The sequence below is a fragment of the Dipodomys spectabilis genome, unplaced genomic scaffold (genome assembly GCF_019054845.1).
Source record: "Dipodomys spectabilis isolate Male_0828 unplaced genomic scaffold, ASM1905484v1 ptg000034l, whole genome shotgun sequence".
Classification (NCBI taxonomy): domain Eukaryota; kingdom Metazoa; phylum Chordata; class Mammalia; order Rodentia; family Heteromyidae; genus Dipodomys; species Dipodomys spectabilis.
This window is the reverse complement of record NW_024870711.1, coordinates 2634352-2659337: the sequence shown is the minus strand read 5'-3', so window position 1 is coordinate 2659337 and position 24986 is coordinate 2634352. Positions and strand designations below refer to the sequence as shown.

Here is a 24986-nt window from a genome sequence, read left to right as displayed (position 1 = left end):
TGGCCCAGGCGCCGGGAGACGCGACGCGGGGTCGGCGCGGAGCGAGCGGGAGCCTCTGCCTCCCCCCGCACCCCCACCCCCGCGCCCTCCCCGCAGCCCCCTCCCCTCGCCGTGCCGCCTCCCCCACCCCCGCCCCACCGCTGCCCGACCGGAACTATGTGATCCCGGAAGTTCCGGGGCCATTGCCGTGTGGGATAAACAGTAATGGCGGAGGCTGCGGCTCCCGGAACAACAGCCGCAACATCAGGAGCCGGAGCGGCGGCGGCGGCGGCGGCGCCCCTCACCCCGACCCCCACGGTCACCGCCCCGTCCCCGGGGGCGGGGGGAGGCGGCGGCGGCGGCGGCGGCGGCTGGACTAAACAGGTCACCTGCAGGTAGGTGGGACGTTGCGTGACCGGGCGGAGGGAGGGGGCTGCGGGCCGGGCGGGGTCCGGAAGGAGGAGGCCGGCGTCGGCGCGACCCCCCCCCCCCCGCCGTCCCGCCCTCCGCCGTCCGGCCCCCGTGATCGCTGCGTCAACCCCCGCCGGGCCGCGGAGACCGGCCGCGCGCGCCCGCTAGCTCGCTGCGGGGGACCCCGGTGGCACCGCCGCCCCCGGCCCTGCGCCCCGCATCCCCGGGGAGACGGAGGCGGCCCCTGCGTTCCGGACGTGCGGTGAGCCCAGAGCGCCCCCCGCCCCGGCCTCCCACCCCCGAGGTCCGGGCGGGGGGGGGGCGGCGGGACGCCGGGGGGGGGGGGGACCCGGCGCCGGCTCATCCGTTGGTGACGTCTTCTCCTCGGCGCCCCGCACCCCGCCCCGCAGCTTTTCGTGTGTGCATTTTCTTTTGTGCGTGTGTGGAGGCGGGCGGGCGGTTCCGAGCTTTGTCTGGACCGGGCGGCCGTGGGGGAACCCTCCCCCGGGGTGGCCTTCCGCCGCCTCTGGGGGTTTTCGGAGCTGCCATTTTCGCTTGGAAACGGCGGGGTTCCTGCGTTGACATTCCCGCGTCCTCCCCAGGAAGCGGGGAGCCCAGGAGACAGGTTTGGTGGGGTCTGGGTGAGCGAGAGGAGAACGCGGGTGCTCGGTGGCGGTTACGCGGGCCTGGGAGAAGTCGCCCCGTGTGCGCCGAACGGGGGGTGCTTGCTTCCATGGAGGGTCCGTCGTCCGAGGTCATTTGGAGCAGTGATCGGCCGCCAGTGCGCAGCGCTCCCGCTGGGGTTGACTCGGTGGGAGAGGCGGCCAGCGGCGCCTTTCCCTCCCACGCAGAATTCACCGGCTTTCACGGCGATGGTTGTCGCAGATGGAGCTTTTCAGGTGACAGTTGTATTAACGGCCAGTGACTGGTCCTGGGCCTGGTACATGGAAGGTGAATACCAGGCTTAATTAAGAGACATAGAAAGCCGTGCAGCCTATTCTGTCTGCTCCATAGGTGTTGAGAATGGACTCAAGGGCAATGTGTCAAGCAATGAGAATTTATCTCTAAGCTTCCTATTCATGGAAACAATTATTTGAATCTTTCTGTGTTCACTATAATGTTGCAGTTGATTTTGTGTGTGTGTGTTGCGCGTGCACTAGTGAATTTCCTAAGTAAATTCATTACAGTCTCAGTGTATGTCAGTTCGTACCTTGGACACGCTCCTGAATTTGAGAAGGTTGATTTTTTAAAAAAAAATCTAGGAATACAGGATGTCACTGAAGTGCGGGTTGGCCTCACGTCTGCTTTGGCATCCACGGAGCCAGGATCATTGTTGCCTTTCTTTGCCTGGCATTTCCAAAAAAAAACCTTCAAAAACCCTTTTAACCATGGGATGGTTGGTTTGGTCAGCCAGTACTGGGGCTGGAACTAAAGGCATTGTCTCTTTGCTTCTTCTCTCAATGCTGTGTGCTTTGCCCTAGCTTCACTTCCGGCTAAGAGTCTCACAGGCTTTCCTGTTTGGGCTGGCCTCCAACCATAATCCTCATACCTCAGAGCCTCTTCAGTAGCTAGGATTACAGGCAACAGCCACTACCACACAGCAACAGAATCTTGTTTTGTACCCAGGCTGACCTTGAACTCTTCCTCTCATCGTGCATTAGCCTTAGGAGTACTGGCACGATTTACCATACCTGGCTTTTGGAGGCTGGTTATTGAATTTAGGCCCCTTAGTTAATTTAGGTGACCACTTCACCATTTGAGCCACACCCAGTCTATAAGTGAATTTGTCCCTTCAGGTCCTGGGGCTTGAATTCAGGTTGTAGACACTGTCCCTGAGCTGTTTTTGCTCAAGACTAGCGCCCTACCACTGGACCCACAACTCCCACTATTGGCTTTTGGGTGGTTAATTGGAGATAGTAGTCTCATGGACTTTCCTGCGTGGACTGGCTTTGAACCATGATCCTCAGATCTCAGCCTCCTGAGTAGGATTATAGGCCTGAGCCACCAGGGCTCATCCTCAATCTCTTTACATAGCTTATGCTTGGTACAGTTACCCTAAATCAGGAACCTTTTTCTACCCCTTTGCCATCCTAGGGATTGAACCTATGGCTTGCATGTGCTAGGCAGAAGCTTTTGTTTCCCCAGCCCTTCGGTACAGTTATCTTGGCAACCAAATTCAAAAGAACAACCACCACGAGCTGATAATAGTACACACGTAGTTCCAGGCACGAGGGTGTTTTAGGCTGGAGAATCACACGTCCATTTTAGATTCCAGCCTTGGCAACAGGATGACTCACAGGATGGCTGCCTGAGCAGCTCGGGTTATAGGAGTGAGCCACTGGCCAGGCACTACAGGTTTGTTTTTGTTGTTGTTTTAGCATTTCTTGGATTTAAGTGTTTAACATTGTTTTCTGTAGTTCCAGTATGTAAGGTTATCTCAGGTGCGAATCCCGTTGCTGGAAAACAAGCCACATTTTGGGAGTCGATAGAAAGCTGGCATCTGCAGGTGGACTCCTGTTCCAAAGACCTGCAGCCCCTCTAATTAATCTACTGTTAGAAAACTGAGAGCAGAAAAAACAGTACTAACAAAGCTGATCAACCGCAGTGGAGAGCTGAAGTGGGAGGCCATTGTGACAGGAGAGCCAGGACACAGGAGACAGGAGACAGACAGAAGGCATGGCGGCATGGCACATGAGCTGGTCCGCGTCATGGGAAACTCAAGAGTCTCCCAAGTTCAAGGCATATCACTGACTGAATCCAGTAATTTATCATCCAAGTCCCTGCCCCTGCCTCTAAGAATTCAGGCATGCTTCTCACCTGGGAGAGATGGGACTTCACCTTCATCACCAGGAAGACAAGGTAGTGCCAGTTAAACTCAGTTCCCTATTTTCCATATGGCCAAGCTGGCCCTGCTAGACCCAGGAAGGTGCCAACAGAATTTTTGTTTATTTTGCATCTTCATCTTCAAATTATTTCATTATACTGGTGTGAGCCACAGTGCCCAACGTGTGTGTGTGTGTGTGTGTGTGTGTGTGTGTGTGTGTGTGTGTGTGTGTGTGTGTGTGTGTGTGTGTGTGTGTGTGTGTGTGTGTGTGTGTGTGTGTGTGTGTGTGTGTGTGTGTGTGTGTAGACTGAGCCTTAGAGCCCAAACTGTCTTGGAATTTTCCCTCATCTCCTGTCCCAGCCTCCCAAGCCTTAGGATTATAGGTATATTCAAGCACATCTAGATCTCCTTTGCATGTAGGAATAACTGAAATCTGATCCAGACCTTGGCTTTCTGATGAGAGCACTCCATAGCAGAGCAGGTACTTAGTAAAGAATTGGAACACTCTCCTCCCCCCCAATTTTCCCAGGCACATACAGATACCAGGCAAGCCACCAAAGATGTGTGCAGACCACCTGATGCAGGTGGGCCATTTGACCTGAGCCTGGCTGTAAACATTGCACTGTGGGCCTGGCCTCTGAAGGCTGTGAGGCCACAAACAAACAGTTCAGAGATTGGAAGACTGAACACTGTATCCTGTGAAAGCCAAACCATTTAGGCAAAACAGATGGAGAGCTGTTTGAACAGGAAAAAAAAAGCTTGAGACCTTGGCCGCGCACAAGTGGCTCCCACCTGTAATCCTAGGTTTTCAGGAGGCTGAAATCTGAGGATCAAGGTTCAAAGCTACCTTAGGCAGGAAAGTCATCAGACTCATCTCCACCAGAAAATGGGAAGTGGTGCTGTGGCTAAAGTGGTAGAGCACTTACCTTGAGCTGAAGAGCTCAGGGACAGCACCCAGGCCCAGAGTTCAAGCCCCACAACCCAGAGGCCAAAAAAAAAAAAAAAAGCTTGAGACCTTGGAGAAAGAAATACTTACCCTATTCTCTACCTGCACCTGCAGTCACCCCTCATACTAAGCTCATGTAACCCGTCTCCTTGCTCAGACCCCATAAAACCCCAACTCCTGTCCCAGCTCTTCACACAGTTGCCAAGCCCACAAGGCTATATCTCAGTGAACAGTCCCCGCCTCTGGAAGATCAAGTCTCACCTGTTGTTTCCTTCCTTTTCCCATTCCCTAACACATAGTTGATTGCATAAATTGGCATTTAAAGCTGTGGCTACCTGAATTGACATAGTACAAACTTGCAAGAACAGAAAGCTCTGAGTTCAAGCCTGAATTAAAAAAAAAAACATTTTTTAAAAATTTATTTATTTATTTATTTATTTATTTTGGGTCCGGTGTGGAGCCTGAACTCTGGGCCTGGCCACTGTCCCTCAACTCATCAGCTCAAGGCTAGTAGTACTCTACCACTTGAGCCACAGTGCCACTTCCGGCCTATTTTTTTCTTTTTGCTTATGTGGTGCTGAGGAAAACCCAGGGCCTCAGGCATGCAAGGCAAGCGCTCTACCACTGAGCCACCTTCCCAGCCCCAGCTATTTTTTTTCTTAGTGCTTCACCAAGTTCTCATTGCTGTTTTGCAGCTTAAGGAAAGTTTTAAGAATGAATAGCTTAGCCTGGTGCCAGTGACTCTCGCCTGTAATGAGACTTTTTTTTTGTTTTTTTTTAATAAAGAAGCAACCTTACTGAGAAGGTTCCTACACTGACCGGCCAGGGCCGCAGCACAGGCTTGGGGAGCTGATACTGCAACTGTAATGAGACTCTTATCTCCAGTTAACCACTCAGAAAACTGGAAGTGGTGTTGTGGCTCAAATCGTTGCTGAAGAGCTTAGGCACAGCTCTCAGGCCCAGAGTTCAAGTCCTGTGACTGGACTAAAAAAAAAAATCTGAGACTGGGAAGGTGGCTCAGTGGTAGAGTGCTTGCCTACTTGAGACCCTGGGTTCAATTCCTCAGCACCACAAACAGAAAAGGCCAGAAGGAAGTGGTGCTATGGCTCAGGTGGTAGGTAGGGTGCTAGCCTTGAGCAGAAGAGGAAGAAAAAAGAAAAGAAAATCTGTGTTATGCTGCCCTCTGCAGGCCACTGCCACCTGCAGTGAGAGCCACGCTAGAATGTAACTCCACCTCTTCTGGAGTGTGGATTTAGAATAGTTGATACTTAAACAAAAGTTGTAGCATACAAATTCTAAGCTTGAATTTAGGTACTTGTGTGTTTTTTGCAGCACTAGAGATGGAACCCAGGACCTCCCTCTGGCTAGTTAGGCAAGCATTCTTACCACTTGACCCTCAAACTCCGTATCTCCTCCTTCTGCCCTCCATCGGCTGAGTATCTGGGATTCTATAGACATGTCCTACCACACCTGGGGATTTCCAGTTCAAATGCTGCTTTGTTATAGTACTTCCCCAGTGCTAGAAGTGTCTGGTGGTTGAAATAAGGATTCTAAGCATTTTACTTGATTTTTTTTTTTTTTTTTTTTTTGTCGGTCGTGGGGCTTGAACTCTGGGCCTGGGCGCTGTCCCTCAGCTCTTCAGCTCAAGGCTAGTGCTCTACCACTTGAGCTACAGCGCCACTTCCGGTTTTCTGGTGGTTTATTGGAGATAGGAGTCTCACGGTCTTTCCTGCCCGGGCTGGCTTTGAACCGCGATCCTCAGATCTCAGCCTCCTGAGTAGCTAGGATTACAGGCGTGAGCCACCAGCGCCGGATTGATTTTGTTTTTCTTCAAAAAAAAAATGTAAAGGGGCTGGGAAGGTGGCTCAGTGGTAGAGCGCTTGCCTTGCATACCTGAGGCCCTGGGTTCGATTCCTCAGCACCACATAAAGCAAAAAGAAAAAAAGCTGGAAGTGGTGCTGTGGCTCAAGTGGTAGAGCACTAGCCTTGAGCTGAAGCTGAGGGACAGTGCCCAGACCCAGAGGTCAGGTACCACGACCAGACCCCCCCCCCCCCCCAAAACAAAATGTAAAAAAGTAAGCCTGGACCTACTAGAAATTCTTTTGACTCTGTGTGTGTGTGCGCGCGCGCGCGTGTGTGTGTGTGCGCGCGCGCGCGTGTGTGTGTGTGCACACGCGCGCGCCCCCCCAGTCCTGGGGCTTGAACTCAGGGTCTTGCTTCTTTTGCTTTTTTGCTCAAGGCCAGTGCTCTACCACAGAAGTGGTAACTTCTGCCCTTTTTTTTTTTTTTTTTTTTTAGTAATTTAGTGTAGATAAGGGTTCAAAGACTTTCCTATCCTGTCTGGCTTTGAACCTTTATCCTTATATATCAGCTTCTTGAGTAGCTAGCATTACAGGTGTGAGCTATCATCAGCACCTGGCTTAGAAATTCTTCAGCCAATTGCTGTGATGTTCAAGTCTCTTCTCAGCTTTCCAAGTATATATATGGACTACTGTGACAAGGATATGACCCTCAGAAAGACAGTTGTCCCTAATTAGGGCTTTATTCTCTTTCTCTTGGTTGTTCAATACAGGATGATACAGTGGCTGCTTAATCCTTACAGCCAGGCTACTTGTGCATCTTAGTTTTGTTTGGAGATGGGCTTGAACTCTGGATCCTCCTGCCTTGGTCTCCAGAAATGAAGGATTACAGGCTAGAGGTGTGCCTTTGGTGAGAGAATGCCTGTTTAGCAAGTGTGAGCCTCAAAGAAGCCAATGCTACCAGAACCATAGACAGTTCAGGGGTTATAGGCATACACCACCCAGCTGGCTCTTAAGTTAGATCTTATATCTTCCCACATCTATTTTTTTTTTTTTGTAAGAATAATACAGGAGGGCTGGGAAGGTGGCTCAGTGGTAGAGTGCTTGCCTTGCATGCATGGGTTCGATTCTTCAGCACCACATAAGCAGAAAAAGTCATAAGTGGCGCTATGGCTCAAGTGGCAGAGGGCTAGCCTTGAGCTGAAGCGCTGAGGGACAGCACCCAGGGCCAGAGCTCAGGCCCCATGACCAGCCAAAAAAAAAAAAAAAAATACAGGAAAAAGTTATTCCTATGTTTTCCTGGCCTAGTTAGTTACTACAATCCCCTTTGGCACAATGTCTGAGACTCCTGTCCTTTTGGTTTGCTTTCCTCTAGTGTGTTGTTCAGGTTAACGTTTCGGTTATTGATTACTTTTCTCAGTGTGTGTGTGGGGGGGGGGGGGGTTGGGAATGGAGCCTAGGACTTCAAGAACAAGCTAGGTAAATAAGCGTTCCACCCAAGCGTTCCATCAGTGAGCAACTGCCTCAGCTCCTGGTTTGTCTGGGGTTTCTAGACTGCATGTCCTCTTCCTCCTCTGCTAGATCTAATCCAGGTTCTGTGGGAGCACCAGTTGCATCTTTGGCCCTCACCATCACGTGGTCATGTGCTGCCTGGTCCTTGCTGCCTGCTCTACTGTGTCAGGCAAGGATGGTTTTGCTGAAAATAGATGAGTGTGTGTTCACACTTGTTTTATCTTTGTGAGTTTGACCCTCTTTGGATAGCTTCATCTCCTTTTCCTTACTTGCAAGGTGGACAGCAGACCATGTTTCCTCCCTGGCCTGGGTGTTGAGTGATGATAATCCTGGTACCTGAACACATGATATGTAGAGCCCAGGACACTGGGTCCCTTCAGCCATGGAAGACTGACTTGTTCCTGCTCTTGGCCAAAGTGCTAATAGGCCCTGCTGCATTATCCTCCGCCTGCTGTGTCTACTGACACATCTGTCCTCTGCTATTTTTGATTTTATAGTACAGTCCCACCATAATGGTAGTGGTAGTGGCATGGGAAGAGGGTCTAGCTGGCCATGAGCCTGCAGCTATTGGGGTGGGCACTATGAAGCAACTAGCAGTGGGAAGGGAGAATTGGCAGCTGCCAAGGGTGATTGGTATAGATATACTTTGACATAATCAAGTGCATCAACATAGCCCAGCAATGGTGGTCATAGGCTAATTATAAGCTAGCCTGGCAGGAAAGTCTATTGGACTCTTAACCAGCAAAAAGTTGTAAGTGGTAGAACACCAGCCTTGAGCAAAAAAGGCAAGTGAGAGCCTGAGGCTTTGAGATCAAGCCTCAGTACTGGTGTATACACACACACACACCCTCAGTACTGGTGTATACACACACACACAGAGCTGAATGGTTGGCTCTGTGGCTCAAGTTGTAAAATACCAGTTAGTGAGTGAAAGCAAGTGTCGAATACCAAGTTTGAGTCTTGGTCTCAAACATACCTCCAAAAAGAAAAAGCTGGTACCCAAATAACCCTCATCCCCAATCCTAGCTACTACAAAGGCTATGATCTAAGAATCATGGTTCAAAGCCAGCCCAACAGGAAAGTTCATGAGACTCTTTATCTCCAGTTAATTACAGAAAAAGCTGAAAGTGGACCTAACACAGAAGCGGTTAAAGCCCTAGCTTTGTGCCAGAGAAGCTCAGGGACAGCACCCAGGTCCTGAGTTCAAGCCCTAGGACCAGCTTCCCAAAACTCAAACCTCGCTGGGATGGCCTCCCTGTTGAGTTTGTGTGGAAGGTGAAGGTAGCATGTTACCCTGAGGACGGCTGTAAAGAAGAATCCAAGAAGCACAAGAACCTGTTATTAACCAACTAGGGATAATTTGGGTGGTGATAGCACAAGTTCTAAGGATAGAGACCAAGACTTAACAGCAGCAGGTAAAAAATGGTGCTCTACCACAGAGCTACATGCTCTTGTTTTATTTTTGGTTGTGGGGCCTGAACTCTGGGCCTGGGCGCTGTCTCTCAGCTCTTCAGCTCAAGACGAGTGCTCTACCCACTTGGGCCACAGTGCCACTTTTGGCTTTTTTCTTTTTGCTTACATGGTGATGAGAAATCGAACCCAGGGCCTCATGCATGCAAGGCGGCAAGCACTCTACCACTGAGCCTCCTTCCCAGCCCTTGAGGAAAGTTTTATTTTGTCTTGATTAGTTTTAGAGGATTTCACACATGGTAGACTTGCTTTTTTGCTTTTAGGTCTGTGGAAAGGTGAAAATCTGGTAGAAAGGCCTAAGAGGAAGAAAGCTGCTCAATGCATACAGGCAGGAAGCAGAGAGAACTCTGCTTTGAAGAAAGGTACTGACTGCTGTCATTATCTCAATAACCATGACTCATGGGCAGCAGTGGCCTCTACAGGCCAACCACATTCATACCCAGGTAGATGCATATTATGTCAATTCTGGTCTGCCAAGATGAAACCTTGAGGATCTTGCTCAGGGGAAAGACCAATCAAAGAAAAGGCAGAGGAAAAATGAACCCTGACTGAAGCTTGTGATAGGAAGATAGGTACAGTTTAGAGGAATACCAGTTCCTGGGCCTCATCTCCAGTTAGACTGTCCCAGAGATACAAATTACATTTTCTGCCTTGGGATGATCTTGGATGTTCTTGTTTTCTTCCCAAACTATGGCTTGAACTCTGGCCTTCTGAAGTTATTGTTTTTTTATTGCCACTGAAGGCTAGGGTTCTCCCAGTTAAGACATCACTTCTTTTTTTTTTTTGTCGGTCGTGGGGCTTGAACTCGGCCTGAGCACTGTCCCTTACCTCTTCAGCTCAAGGCTAGCGCTCTACCACTTGAGCCACAGCGCCACTTCCAAGACATCACTTCTTTTGCTGGGTAATTGGAGATAAGAGTCTCACAGAAAGCTGGGCACCTGTGGCTCATGCCTGTAATCCTAGCTACTCAGGAGGCTGAGATCTGAGGATCATGGTTCAAAGCCAGCCTGCAGGAAAGTCCCTGAAACTCTTTATCTCCAATAAACCACTAGAAAACTGGAAGTGGCGCTGTGGCTCAAGCTGCTTGAGCTGCAGAGATGAGGGATAGTGCCCAAGCCCAGAGTTCAAGCCCCATGACAGACTCCCCCCCCCCCAAAAAAAAAAAAAAGTCTCACAGACTTTCCTGCTCAGGCTTTGAACGGAGATCCTCAGTTCTCAGCTTCTTGAGTAGCTAGGATTACAAGCATGTGAGCCATCAGCGCCACCCAGCTTCTATGTCTTGTTTCTCTGCTATTCCACTATTGTCACATTTCTCTACCTCATTCTGCAGAATGCTGTGTCACTATTGTCCACTGAGAACCATCTACGGTTTTCTCTTCTGGGTCCTGTTTCACACCTTTTTCTTCTCAATTTGCAAGTCAAGCACTCTACCACTGAGCCACTTGTTTTGTTTTTGTTTTTGGTCCCTCATCGGGCTTGAACTCTGGGCCTCAGCTCTTCAGCTCAAGAGCCATAGCACCACTTTGGGTTTCTAGTATTTAATTGGAAATAAGATTCCCATGAACTTTCCTGCCTGGGCTGGCTGGCTTTGGACCGTGATCCTCAGATCTCAGCCTCCTGAGTACCTAGAGTTACAGGCATGAGCCACTGGCTTGTAAAGAATTAAAGTAGCTTCTTGAACTCAGACACACAAAGCTGTAGCCTGATATTTTGCAGTTTAGTTTCTCTTTATCTTTGATTTGTTCTTTAGATAGAGCTGCCACTGTGGCTCAAGTCAGTGGAAAATAAGAAACTACCTTACTACAACTGTAAAATGATGACAGTGGTCGAACATGACCTGTAGCGACTATAAATCTTTAAGATAGTTGCTGGGATATAGATAGTGGTAAAGTGCTTGCAATAAGGTGCAAAATTCTGTGTTTAGCAACACAACAAAAAGCAAAATACACTTATAAACAAGTAAAAGATTTAGTACTTCAATCTACAGACTGGCCCGTATGTGATTTTGGCCACACAGTCCAGGTTCCCTTTCGCTTTTCTTGCTTCTTGCCCTGGAAAAATGTCTTGGCACGAGCTCTTTAGGACTGGCTTTTCATCTAGTTTTGTGGTCCCTTTTCCAGGTATTTTATGCACGGGGTTTGTAAGGAAGGAGATAACTGTCGCTACTCCCACGACCTCTCTGACAGTCCATATGGTGTAGTGTGCAAGTATTTTCAACGTGGGTACTGTATTTACGGAGACCGCTGCAGGTAAGAACTTGTTTAGGAATTTGTTTCTGTTCAAGGATGGGTTAGGAGAAGAAATAAGTGTAAATATGCCTAGTTTTATTTTTTTATTTTTATTTATTTATTTTGGGTCCGGTCGTGGGACCTGAACTCTGGGCCTGGGTGCTGTCCCTCAGCTCTTCAGCTCAAGGCTAGTGCTCTACCACTTGAGCCACAGCGCCTCTGCTGGCTTTTTTCTTTTTGCTTATGTGGTGCTGAGGAATTGAACCCAGGGCCTCATGCATGCAAGGCAAGCTCTCTACCACTGAGCCACCTTCCCAGCCCCTAAAATGCCTAGTTTTATACATAATACCATTAAACTATTTAATATTTTCTTTTTTGGGGGGAGGGGGGTCCAGTCTTGGGGCCTGAACTCTGGGCCTGGGCGCTGTCCCTCAGCTCTTCAGCTCAAGGCTAGCATTCTACCACTTGAGCCACAGTGCCACTTCCGGCTTTTTTTCCTTTTGCTTATGTGGTGCTGAGGAATTGAACCCAGGGCCTCATGCATGCAAGGCAAGCACTCTACCACTGAGCTACCTTCCCAGCCCCTAAACTATTTAATACTTTCAAAAAGACTCCTTTCCACCAAGAGGGCTAGATGTGGCATACTTAGGAAATTAAAAGCTGGTCGAGAAATGATATTTCTGGCTAGCTTGGGCAACTTTTGGTGTTTTTTTTTTTTTGGTCGGTCATGGGGCCTGAACTCTGGGCCTGGGCGTTGTCCCTCAGCTCTTCAGCTCAAGGCTAGCGCTCTACCACTTGAGCCTCAGCCCCACTTCTGGCCTTTTCTGCTTATGTGGTGCTGAGGAATCGAACCCAGGGCCTCATGCACGCAAGGCAAGTACTCTATCACTGAGCCACCTTCCCAGCCCCTGGTGTTTTTTTTTTTTTTTTTCTTTCTTTTTGGTTGGTTGTAGGGCTTGAACTCTGGGCTTGGGTGCTGTCCATGCACTCTAAAGCTCAAGGTGAGTGCTCTACAGCTTGAGCCACAGTGCTACTTCCGGTTTTCTAGTGGTTTGTTGGAAATAAGAGTCTCACAGACTTTATTGCCCGGGCTGGCTTTGAACCAAGATCCTCAGATCTTAGCTTCCTGAGTAGCTAGAATTACAGGCATGAGCCACTGGTTCCTGGCTACTTTGGGTGTTTTATTATTATAATAATAATTATTTTTGTTTTGTCTTGTTGGTTGTGGGGCTTTGGGCCTGGGCCTGGACACTGTCCCTGAGCTCTTTAGCTCAAGGTGAACACTCTGCCACTTGAGCCACAGGACCCCTTCCGGTTTTCTGGATGTTTATTGGAGATGAGTCGCATGGACTATTTACTGCCCAAGTTGGCTTGAACTGTGATCCTCAGATCTCAGCCTCCTAAATAGCTAGGATTACAGGAGTGAGCCACCAGTGCCCAGCTATTTTTTTTTTTGTCGGTCGTGGGGCTTGAACTCTGGGCCAGGGCGCTGTCCCTCAGCTCTTCAGCTCAAGGCGAGCGCTCTACCACTTGAGCTACAGCACCACTTCCGGTTTTCTGGTGGTTTATTGGAGATAGGAGTCTCACAGTCTCTCTTGCCCGGGCTGGCTTTGAACCGCGATCCTCGGATCTCAGCCTCCTGAGTAGCTAGGATTACAGGCGTGAGCCACCAGCGCCCAGCCCAGCTATTTTTTTAAACAAACTTAAAAAGTAGATATTGGTGACCTATCATATATAGCTACTAAGGCTGAGATCTGACAGTTTGGAGCCAGCCCAAGCAGGCAAGCCTGAGAGACTTTTAACCTCCAAATAACCAGCAAAAAGCCAGAACTGGAGATACAGCTCAAATGGTAGAGCACTTATCAGCAAGATAGCTGACTAAGAGCACAAGGCCCTGAGTTCAAGCCCTTGTACTGGTACACACACACAAAAGATGAAACACAGGAGATACAGCTCAGTGGTAGAGTGTTTGTCTATCATACAGAAGATCCTGAATTCAATCCTCAGTACTACAGGAGGGGAGATGAAGAAAGAGAACTGACATTTTTATATCTTACTCATTTAAAAATATGAATATATATATATATGTCTCCCCCGCCTCCCCCTTCTTTTTTGGTGTTGGTCCTGGGGCTTGAAGTCAGGGCTGTCCCTGAGTTTTTTTGCTCAAGGCTAGTAGTACAGCCAGTACAGCTCTACTTCTGGTTTTTTGGTGGTTAATTAATTGGAGATAAGAGTCTCATAGAATGATCCCATATCTTGACTATGGCAAACAATGTTTCAGTCATCATGGTTGTGCGAGTTGTGTGTGTGGTGCCATTTGTGTTCTGTTGGATACCCTGTTAGATAGAAAAAAGGATGTTGTGCCATTTGTAAGGAAATGGGAAGACTTGGAAACATTGAAAAAGAAGAAACATAGGTTGCATGGTTCTCCTCATTTGTAGTAACTAGAATATGCCTATAAATCTACAAGTAAACACACTGACTGGTCAAAAATTACACTGGGGGCTGGGAAGGTGGCTTAGTGGTGTAGAGTGCTTGCTTGCCTAGCAGGCATGAAGTCCCAGAGTTGGATTCTCCAGTACCCGTAAACAGAAAAGCCAGCAGCGGCCCTAGTTCAAGCCCCAGGACTGGGGGAAAAAAATACACTGGGATGTGATAAATTATATAGGACTCTAGACGGTCAGTCAGTCACACAGTGAGACCAGAGGAGGATATTCATGAGAGGATTACAAAGACTAGCTATATGCATATGACATGAATGCCAAGAAATAGAAACAGATTTTGTGGTTGTTATTATAGTTGCTGTTTTTTTTTTTTGGTGGTTGTTGTTCGTTTTGTTTTGTTTTTTGCCAGTCCTGAGGCTTGAACTCAGGGGCCTGGGCACTGTCCGTGAGCTGCTTTTGCTCAAGGCTAGCACTCTTAGCACTTGAGCCACAGTGCTACTTCCAGCTTTTTCTGTGTATGTGTTAACTGAGTATGTGCATACTGGGCAAGCACTCTACTGCTAAGCCACATTCCCAGCCCTGTAGTTGCTGTTTTTGTCTTTTCTTTTTTGTCTTGTTAGTCTCTGAGAGGATAAGGGTTAAGGACAGAAAAGGTGTGGGACAAAGGTTGAACAAATAATGCAGTGGTACTGTTAGACACTGGAAAAAACGGTACAATTTGTGGATGGGGACAGGTGGGAAAATCTGGGACAGAGTAAGGAAAAAGGTGACATGGTTCAAAAAGAAATGTACTCATTACCTCACTCCTGTAACTGTCACCCTCTGTACATCACCCCTACAATGACAATATAATATTTTAAAAACAGACTTATGGTTTCCTGGCTTTGAACTATGATCCTCAGATCTCACTCAGCCTGTTGATGAGCAGCTAGGATTACAGGCGTGAGCCACTGGTGCCCAGCTATGCCTAGTGCTGTTTGTTTTGCTGGTCGTGTGTCTTGAATGCAGTGCCTGGGTGCTGTCTCTGAGCTTTTTTGCTCAAGGCTAGTGCTCTGCTACTTTGAGCCATAGCTCCTTCCAGTTTTTGAGTGGTTCATTGGAGATGAGAGTCTGAGACTTTCCTGCCCAGGCTGGCTTTGAATTGCAATCCTCATCCCCACCAACATTTGTGGTTGGAATTCATGATGTTGGCCAGTCGAACTGGAGTGAGATGGAATCTCAGCGTTGTTTTGATTTGTATTTCCTTTGTCAGTGATGATGAATTTCTTTTTTTCTTTTTTCTTTTTTTTGCCCATCGTGGGGCCTGAACTCTGGTCCTGGGGGCTGTCCTTCAGCTCAAGGCTAGTGCTCTACCGTCTGAGCCACAGTGCCATTTCCAGCTTTTTCTGCTTATGTGGTGCTGAGAAATCAAACCCAGGGCCTAATGCATGCAAGACAAGCACTCTACCACTGAACCACCTTCCCAGCCCCCTCATGTATTTCTTCTTTGCCGTTTTTACCTCTTCTGAGATTAGTGCAAAGGTTAGAAGCAGTTGTAATCAAGGATGCTTCCAGGGTTGCTTGTAATATTCTGCCTCAGAGTGCTGAGAGCCAGAGGGGTCAGTTTTTCTGGTACTTTTTTTGTTGCTGTTGGTTGTAAGGCTCAAACTCTGGTCTTGGATGCTGTCCCTCAGCTCTTCTGCTCAAGGCAAGCACTTTAGCACCACTTTGGTTTTCTGGTGGTTAATTAGAGATGAGAGTCTCAGACTTTCCAGCTGGGGCTGGCTTTGAACCACGATCCTCAGATCTCATCCTCCATAGCTATCCAGGTGGTGCCATAGTCCTGTTAGATCACATTTAGCAGTAGACTTCTGTTTAGGACATGAGGAGAACTTTTCTTCTCTTTTCCTCATTTTAGAAAATGTCTAGGTATATTTATTACTTTAAAAAAATTTTTTTTTTTTTTGCTACTCCCGGGGCTTGTCCCTGGGCACTGTCTCTGAGCTTTTTTTACTCCAGGCTAGCACTCTTACCACTTGAGCCACAGTGCCACTTTTGGCTTTATGTTTATGTGGTACTGAGGAATCAAACCCAGGGCTTCATGCATGCTAGGCAAGCACTCTACCACTAAGCATGTTGCCAGCCCTACTCATTACCTATTACTGATAATCACATTGTTCCAAAATCTCTAACAGGTTCTGAGAGTGAGCACATGATGTGTTGGCTCACATCTGTAATCCTAAGTACTCAGGAGGCTGAGATCTGAGGATCAGGTTTCAAAGTCAGACAGCCTGTGCAGAAAAGTCAGACTTTTGTCTCCAACTACCAAAAGGCTAGTAGTGAAACTGGTTCAAATGGTAGAGCACCAGCATTGATAAAAATGCCCAATCAATACAAACCATGGTCCACAGAACCATGACCCACTCTTTTTTTTGGGGGGGGGGGGGGGTTCCGGTTGTGGGGCCTGAACTCTGGGCCTGGGTGCTGTCCCTCAGCTCTTCAGCTCAAGGCTAGCGCTCTACCACTTGAGCCACAGCACCACTTCCAGCTTTTTTTTTCTTTTTGCTTATGTGGTGCTGGGGAATCGAACTCAGGGCCTCATGCATTGCAAGGCAAGCGCTCTACCACTGAGCCACCTTCCCAGCCCCCATGACCCACTCTTTTCCCTCAGGTACTAGGGCTTAAACTTGGCCTCACACTCACTTGGCTTTTTTTGTTGAAAGCTGACACTTGAACCATATTCTCCACTTTCAGTTTTTTACTGGTTAATTGGAGGCAAGTCCCCAGGTATCTTCAAACAGAACCTCACATCTTAGTCTGCTGAGTAGCTGGGACCATGGACTTGAGTCACAGGTTTGATTTGAACCATATGCATCATTAGCACTGCTTCACTGCAGTAGCCTCCGGTCACGTGCTGCAGCTGACAGCAGTTCAGGCTTACACCGAGCATAATTGATACTCAGAGTGAGGCTAGAAGAGCTGAGCTTTATCAAAAGCAGCAAGTTGTTTCTTGAAGTAGGGTTCTTCCCTGTTCTGGAGAGAAGTTTAATGATTGTAGATGAAAAGAATGGGGAGGGCTGGGATGTAGCTCTGTGGCAAAGCGCTTGCCTAGCAAGTGTAACGTCCTGGGTTCGATCCCCAGTACCAAAAAAGAAGACAAAAAAAAATACTGGGGCTGGGAAGGTGGCTCAGTGGTAGAGCGCTTGCCTTGCATGCATGAGGCCCTGGGTTCGATTCCCCAGCACCACATAGGCAAAAAGGAAAAAAGCCGGAAGTGGTGCTGTGGCTCAAATGGTAGAGTGCTAGCCTTGAGCTGAAGAGCTGAGGGACAGCGCCCAGGCCCAGAGTTCAGGCCTACAACCGGATCCCAAAAAAAAAAAAAAAAAAAAAAAAATACTGTTAAGAAAAGAGGGAGACCGGAGAAGGCAAAAATTGAAAGCAGTGATGTGTAGATGTGGAAAAGATTAATTCTGTACATTATATAAGTACACTTTTCCTTTTCATGTTGATATAAAATAAAATACCCCCGTATCAGACTGAGGGAATATGTGTGCACTAAAGTTTGGAAATAGTTTACAAATAGCAGAGAAGGGACAGGAAATGTGGCTTAGTGGTACAGTGCTTGCCTAGCACGCATGAAGCTCTGGGTTCGATTCCTCAGTATCACATACACAGAAAAGGCCGGAAGTGGCCCAGTGGCTCAAGTGGTACTGTGGCTCAAGTGGAAGAAGTGCTAGCCTCGAGCACAGGGACAGTGCCCAGGCCCTGAGTTCAAGCCCTCAGGACTGGCAAAATAAAAAAGATAAAAAACAAACAGCAGGGAGGGACTATGTATAGTTGGATAGTAAACATACTTCTAATGATTTGCAGATATGAACACAGCAAGCCATTGAAACAGGAAGAAGCGACTGCTACAGATCCAAGCACAGAACCATCTCTAGCTGCTTCAAGTCTCCCTTCTGGAGTTGGACAGCTCACTGAAATGGATACCGGCAAAGCTGAGTCAGGAAACCCAAACCTTGCAGCTGTGGGCGGGGCAGGTTCCGAGGACTGGGTGAATGCCATCGAGTTCGTTCCTGGGCAGCCATACTGCGGCCGGAGTAAGTATTGTCAGAGGAGAAAAGTCCATGAAACAGTTACCTCCAAGTAACCAACAAAAAGTCAGAAGTGGAGCTAGCCTTGAGTAAAAAAAAAAAAAAAAAATCCAAGTAAGCTCAAGGCCCTGAGTTCAAGCCCAAAAAACAAATACTAAGGGGGGAATATGGGAACAACCAAGTTTCAATAGACTATGCTGGAGCTGAAGTAAAATTTAGGTTAGGTTGTCAGTTGCCTGCTTGTTGCGGCCTTGACCGTTCTTCTGCATTTGCAGCTGCCCCTTCCTGCCCTGAAGCACCCCTGCAGGGCTCAGGGGCTGAGGTGGAATCTGAGAAGGAGCAGGCGGCAGTGGAAAGCAAGAAGCAGCTGTGCCCTTATGCTGCGGTGGGAGAGTGCCGCTATGGGGAGAACTGTGTGTATCTCCATGGCGACGCATGTGACATGTGTGGGCTGCAGGTCCTGCACCCCATGGATGCAGCCCAGAGGTCACAGCACATCAAAGTAAGTGCGAGTTGCCACGGGAGCCATACTTTGTTTCAATGTGGACAAGTACATAGGGATGTTTTTTCCTCTCTGGGCTAATGGGATGATAGGTCAGGAAGTCATGGTACCCTCTGGGTATGGTGGTGCACACTCTAAAATCACAGCACTGGGGAGACGGAGGCAGAGGGTTGCAAGTTGAAAACTAGTCTATGATTAGCACAACTCTGTTCCAAGAAAAAAAAAAAGTCATGTTTTGAGGAATTCAGGCTGGCTTTTTTTTCCCCCTCCCTCCTACCCAGGCTTTTTTTTTTTGGTTGCTAGTCAGGCTTGAACTCAGGGACTGGGTACTATCCCTGAGCTTCTTTGTGCTCAAGGCTAGCACTCTACTACTTGAGCCACAGTGCCACTCCTGGCTCTTTCTGTGGTACTGAGGGATCAAACCCTCAGACTATTTTTTTGGTTTGTTGGGTTTTTTTCTTTTGCTGGTCCTGGGACTTGAATTCTGGGCCTGAGCACTGTCCCTGAGCTTCTTTTGCTCAAGGCAAGCATTAAGTCAGCTTAATCATACATAAGCAAACTCTCCATCTAGAAAACAGAAAATTAACAGAGTATGAAAACCTTCCTTCAACGTGGTGGACAGCAAAGGTAGAAGTTGCTGTTTAGGGCAGAAAAAAATTTGAGTAATTTTTCAATTCATGAAATTGAGTTCTTCTAGTTTGATTTTAAGGTATTGTGGGTTCCTGTTTTCTAGAACTTATTTTTATTATTGTAGAGGTGATACACAGGGGTTACACTCACATACATCAGGTGATAAGTACATTTCCTTTTGTACTCTCCCATTTCTACCCCACGAGTTGCACAGTTCACTTCATCATTGTGCAGTTACTTGTGGGGTCCTTTTATAGGTGGGTTGCACTTGGGTTCACCTATGAAGAAAGCAGAATGAGTGGTATGTGTTTGTGTGCATATGTGCTGGCACACCAGTAGCAGTACTTGAACTCTGGGCCTGGGCATTGTCCCTCTGCTCTTCAGCTCAGGGCTAGCTTTCTACCACTTGAGCCATAGTGCCACTTCCATGGACTTTCCTACCCAGGCTGGCTGTGAACCTCTGTCCTCAGATCTCAGCCTTCTGAGTAACTAAGATTACAGGCGTGAGTCACGGGTACCCAGCAGAGTCTCACTTTTCTGCTCAGTCTCCTGAGTAGCTAGATTACAGGCATGAGCCCACTGACCCCCAGCCAGAAAGTAGAGGTTTTTGTGAGGAGTAAGGCTGGGAATGGAGGGTTTGGTACCTATTCCAGAGCTTGAACTCAGTGCTTAGGCAGTGTCCCTGAGTTTTTCCACTCAAGGCTGAAACTCTACCACTTGTCATACTTCATGTCCTACCTTTTGCAGGATAATAGATTAGATTCTCACAGACTTTCCTCTCCAGGCTGGCTTTGATCCTCATATTTTAGTCTCTTGAGTATGTAAGATTACAGGTGGTCCCCCTGTGAGAAAGCAGATAATTAAGTGAGCTCAGGAGCAGAGCCCTTTGAGGCATTGAAGTCTCAGGATTGCAGATACCTGACCGTGCATCTTCTCACCTTTCCTGCAGTCCTGCATTGAGGCCCACGAGAAGGACATGGAGCTCTCGTTTGCCGTGCAGCGCAGTAAGGACATGGTGTGTGGCGTCTGTATGGAAGTGGTCTATGAGAAGGCCAATCCCAGTGAGCGCCGTTTTGGCATCCTCTCCAACTGCAACCACACCTACTGTCTCAAATGCATTCGCAAGTGGAGGAGTGCTAAGCAATTTGAGAGCAAGATCATAAAGTGAGACTCCTCTCCAACCTTCATCTGTGCTTTCTCTTTGGGGGAAGAATTTATAGTATTGGTGCCAACTTCCAGCCAGGTGGACTTCATTTGAATGCATGCATTTGACCTTAAACCTGAGGAACTTGAATCCTTGTATTTCAGCTACCTGCTAGGTTAGTCAGTCTTACCTATCTAGTTTTCTTTAAGGAATTTCATGCTTTTTCTGAGGAGATTGTTAAATGAAGTAGCCAGTTTGTTTAGGCTCTATGAACAAGCCTTACGTCGCTCTGAATGTATGTTAACTCAACGTTTTTAGGTTTCTTTTCCTATTCTATCCATTAAGCTAGTCAGTAGTCCACCATCCTTTTACAAGAAAATAAATTTATTTAAAATGAAAGAAAAAGTCTGTGTGAAATGTCTTTTTTTGCTTAAACCAGGTTTTTTTCTTTTTTCTTCCCAATGAGCTAGCTAGCCAATTGAGTTGGATTTGTAAAGCAGTTTGTCTTGCCTCTAAAGAGAAGGGACAGCAGGTGCTTGCGGAACCTTTTCAGGAAGTGTCCTGAGCCTCTCAGCTCCGTCTCTTGGCTGGAGGCAGCATGGGGTCTGGGGAGGTGTGTTAAAGTGCGTGCATTGCAGCCTGTTCCTTGTCTCCCAGGTCCTGCCCCGAATGCCGCATCACATCTAACTTTGTCATTCCAAGTGAGTACTGGGTGGAGGAGAAAGAAGAAAAGCAGAAACTCATTCAGAAGTACAAGGAGGCCATGAGGTATGAGCACCTTGCGAGAAGGGCTGTGTGGAGCAGTGCCTTCTTCCTACACTTCACTTCCCAGTACTGTTTTCATTTTCACCCCTCATGGCTCTGTCTCTGCCTATGATGCAATCTTGGGGTTACATTCCAAGGGACTGTATTGAAATGAGTCTGCTACTGGTAGTTAAACCTGGGGAGTTTCTGCTTGGTTCTGAGTCCATGTTAACAGCTATCCTCTTAATTATCTTGGCGTGTTGTCTTTCTAGAATGTTTTCACTCTTCCTGACTATTTCTAGTCAGTTTTGCCCATCAGTACTGAGGAGCGCTGTGAGGTCTGCCTCAGCCTCCAGAGATTGCCCACAGTCTGTTCCATGCCGGAAGCCCACTGTGAACAAAGGTGTGCACTATTTTCCTTTCCAGCAACAAGGCATGTAGGTATTTCGATGAAGGACGCGGGAGCTGCCCATTTGGGGGTAATTGTTTCTACAAGCATGCGTACCCCGATGGCCGGAGAGAAGAGCCGCAGAGACAGAAAGTGGGAGCCTCGAGGCGATACCGGGTAACTCTGATTTTCTCATGAGGGGAAAATATACATGCTAGTTGTACACATTATGGTATAGGGGAAACAACACACAGGACTAAGTTTAAGGAGGAAACAAGCCTTGGAGAACTTACTGTGGGGGTTGGGGGAGGAGACAGGACACCCAAGTGCTGAGGACCCTAGCCTGATTGATAGCAGGTGGCCGGAGGGGAGATGGAGATGGAGCCGGAAATGAGAAATGAGAACTCTTCGGATGCTCTAGACGGCTTGTGTTACAAGCCACTGGCTAAAGACACCACCACCATGCAGTGCCATCCCCTATCATGGGCCTTGTCTTTTACAGGCCCAACGAAGGAACCACTTCTGGGAGCTCATTGAGGAAAGAGAGAACAGCAGCCCCTTTGAAGACGAAGAGGAGGTTGTCACCTTTGAGCTGGGCGAGATGTTGCTTATGCTTCTGGCTGCAGGTGGAGACGATGAGTTGACAGACTCTGAGGATGAGTGGGACTTGTTTCACGATGAGCTGGAAGATTTTTATGACTTGGACTTATAGCGGCTTTTACGTGCTGTGAGAACTGCTCTGCCAGGCCTCAGACCATAGCTGTCCCCTGTGCTGTGTGGCAGTGCGTGTGGCTCTCCCAGGCAGGCTTCTAAACTCCAGGTGCTGTAGTGATCATTACCTAGGGCCTGCTCCTCCACCCCTCACCTTTCCCCCCAAGAGTGTGTCGTTTTTTTCTGTTTCAAAAAGTTACAAAAATAAATCTTAAAGTTAGTGGGTTTTTTTTTTTTCTTTTTGGTAACATGACTATAACTGTCAGACAGTGTAGGTTTGTTGCGTCTTCTGTTTTGAGGCAGATTGTGTTGATGGACTTTTCCACACCCTGGGTTGAAACAAGTTCAAAACCGCTGTGCTTTAGGGTCCAGGAAGCAGGGTGATAGACAGAGGGACCTGAGCTGGCATTAGCTTTCTGTTTTGGACATGGACACAGAAGGTGATTCTCGAGGTTTCTAGTGAAGTCTGCATGTCTGTGTTTTTTTTCCTCTCTGTCCCCAACCTGGCAAATCCCCACCACAAAGCCTGTCCTGTGGTTTTGGTCTCTTGTTTAATGGCACACAAGGAAAATCATGAAAGAAAGGTGAGGTGGAGGACCATCCGTGAAGGCCCCGTAGCCTGGTGTGGGAGGGGGATGGGCGCTGCTCCCATCCCCACAGATCCAGTGTTAGCCATAGAGGATCAACATGGGCTAGTGGTTTCATTTCAGCCTTGTGTGGCAGGTGGGGACTACACAGTGTGTCTGTAGTGCTAGCTCTCTGTCGTCTCTGTCTGTCCTATCATTGAGAAATGAGACTCAACATAAGAGGCCAAACAACCTGCCTAACTCATACAGCAGAGCAGTTCAAGCTGGGTCTTGGATGCACCATCTTAATTTAAATGTTTGTGGTCTACCTTTTCTGGTCCAAGCACTTTCGGAAGAACCCTTGTCCTCATGTGAGGAGTTCTGTTGTCAGGTTTTGGTGTTTGTTTCTTGTGGGTGTTTGCCTCCCACCCCTGAGTTTCACAGGTAGACTGTTTTCTAAGGTGTTTACTGTAGTGGAGTAACTGACTTGCAGTCATAAGTCACTCTTCGCCACGAAAGGGGGAGGGCATGGAGATCCACGGGACAGGATAAAGTTAAGTTGTTAGAATTCCTTGGTGGGAAATTTTACCTTTGCATTTTTGTTGCTGTTTCCTAAAAATAACTTGGGAGATGGTCCTGATGTGTCCATCCTCTGCTTCTATCCTGGGCTCCCACCCATTCTTTCACCTTAAGAAAAAAGAAAAATGAAGTCATTGTTGCAGAGGTCTCTGTATTTTGCAGCTGCCCTTTTGTAAGAAGCACTTTTCCCAAATAAAACAATTTAAAAAAAGGCTGGCGTTCTGTGTTGTGAAATGAGCTGTTCTGAAACATGCAGATCTGAAGGACGACTACTAGTTCCTGCACCTGGGGTAGAGGCTGGCCGGGGCAAGAGGCTTCTTTACACACACGGAATCTGCTAGAAACTGTACAAGAAGCCATGCATGGTAGTGCATGCCTATAATCCTAGCTTCTCAGGAGACAGAACTGAAGCTCTGAGTTTGAAGTCAGGAAAGTTAGTGAGTTTCTTAATCAGGAATGAAGCACCAAAAAAAAGCTGTGGCTCAAGTGGTAGAGTCCTAGACTTGAGCTGAAAAGCTAAGGCACAAGTGCCCGGGTACCTGAGTTCAAGCCCCCCAGTACCGGCACACAAAAAAAAGAAATAGGAAGGAATGCTGCTTAGAGACATAGGGGAACAAGCAGGACCAGCTGGAACCACCCAGCTTTTTGCTTATTGCAGGGTCCACAAGACTTCTGGCTGGGAAAGACACCATGCACGTCTGCTGAACCTGCCCCCAGTGCCCAGAAAGAAAGCCGCTGAGGAGCCCATAGAACTGGCATTTTGAAAGTGTATGTGTGTATGTGTGTGTGTGTGTGTTTAATAACCATTTTGTGACTCATGTATGTAACTCTCAGAGATGGGGATGTGTATGTGCACGCATGTAAGACCCCAATACTGGGTCTTGAACTCAAGGCCTTTGATCCTTTTTCGGCCGGGGGGGGGGGGGGGTGGGGGGGGGGAACAAGCCTTGGGCTTGAACTCTAGGACTGACACTGTCCTGAGCTTCTTTTGCTCCAGGCTAGCACTCTACCACTTAAACCACAGCGCCATTTCTGGTCTTTTCTGTGTATGTGGTACTGAGGAATCAAACCCAGGGTCTCATGCATGCTAGGGAAGCACATTACCAGGTTTGGATGGCACTTTTTGCAAGTTCTTTCTGATATGTAAAAACAGGATCACCAGGTCCCAAGTCTAAGAGTGTGTGTGCGCACGCGCGCATGCATGCACACACACATGCCTGCCTCCCTGTTATGTAGCTTGAACTCAGGGCCTAGGTGCTTGACCTCTTTTTTTTTTTTTTTTGGTTGGTCGTGGGACTTGAACTCAGCTTGAGAACTGTCCCTGTGCTCTTCAGCTCAAGGTGAGTGCTCTACCACTTGAGCCACAGTGCCACTTCCAGTTTTCTACTGGTTTATCGGAGATAAGACTCTGGGACTTTCTTGCTCGGGTTGGCTTTGAACTGTGATTCTCAAATCTCAACCTCCTGAATAGCTAGGATTACAGGCCTGAGCCACTGGTGCCTGGCTTTTTTTTTGGGGGGAGGGGGGGTTGGTCATGGGCTTGAACTCTGGGCCTGGGCGCTGTCCCTGAGCTCTTCAGCTCAAGGCTAGTGCTTTACCACTTGAGCCACAATACCACTTCAAGTCTAGCGCTCTACCACTTGAGGAACAGGCTTTCTGAGTAGCTAGGATTACAGGCGTGAGCCACCAGTGCCATCTGCTTTCTGACTTTTTGGTGGAATCTCAGAACTGCTGGGTGCTGGTGGCTGAGATCTGAGGATTGAGGGTCCAAGATAGGCCAGGCAGGAATGGCCATTAAGACTATAAGACTTGTCAGTTGTGGGGCTTGAAATTGGCCTGGGGGCTGTCCCTCAGCTCTTCAGCTCAAGGCTAGCGCTCTACCACTTGCCACAGTGCCACTTAGAGCTTTTTCTGCTTCTGTGGTGCTGAGGAACTGAACCCAGGGCCTCATGCATGAGAGGCAAGCACTCACCACCTACCCAGGCCAAGACTATAAAGACTCATCTCCAATTAGCCACCAGAAAAAGTCAGAAGTA

General features: G+C 48.1%; 1 protein-coding gene across 2 annotated transcripts; it reads left to right on the top strand.

Annotated features, from left to right (window-relative positions):
• Positions 1 to 121: 121 nt before the first annotated feature.
• On the top strand, positions 122 to 22025 carry Mkrn1 (makorin ring finger protein 1). 2 transcript variants are annotated; one of them, XM_042677158.1, is made up of 8 exons: positions 124 to 374; positions 11062 to 11190; positions 17463 to 17692; positions 17962 to 18188; positions 19768 to 19982; positions 20620 to 20730; positions 21133 to 21271; positions 21597 to 22025. In XM_042677158.1, exons 1-8 carry the CDS (start codon positions 205 to 207, stop codon positions 21804 to 21806), a joined length of 1431 nt encoding a protein of 476 aa, XP_042533092.1. In that variant the 5' UTR covers positions 124 to 204; the 3' UTR covers positions 21807 to 22025. The 2 variants fall into 2 exon arrangements, with proteins under 2 accessions (XP_042533093.1, XP_042533092.1); XM_042677159.1 differs by lacking the exon at positions 11062 to 11190 and having other exon boundaries at positions 122 to 374.
• Positions 22026 to 24986: the final 2961 nt, after the last annotated feature.

Bases quoted from the DNA above. Each gene is read 5' to 3' on its own strand.
- Mkrn1 (XM_042677158.1), top strand. From the start codon at position 205: ATGGCGGAGGCTGCGGCTCCCGGAACAACAGCCGCAACATCAGGAGCC. The intron at 375-11,061 runs GTAGGTGGGACG...TCCCTTTTCCAG, and splicing joins ACTAAACAGGTCACCTGCAG to GTATTTTATGCACGGGGTTT. The intron at 17,693-17,961 runs GTAAGTATTGTC...CTGCATTTGCAG, and splicing joins GCAGCCATACTGCGGCCGGA to CTGCCCCTTCCTGCCCTGAA.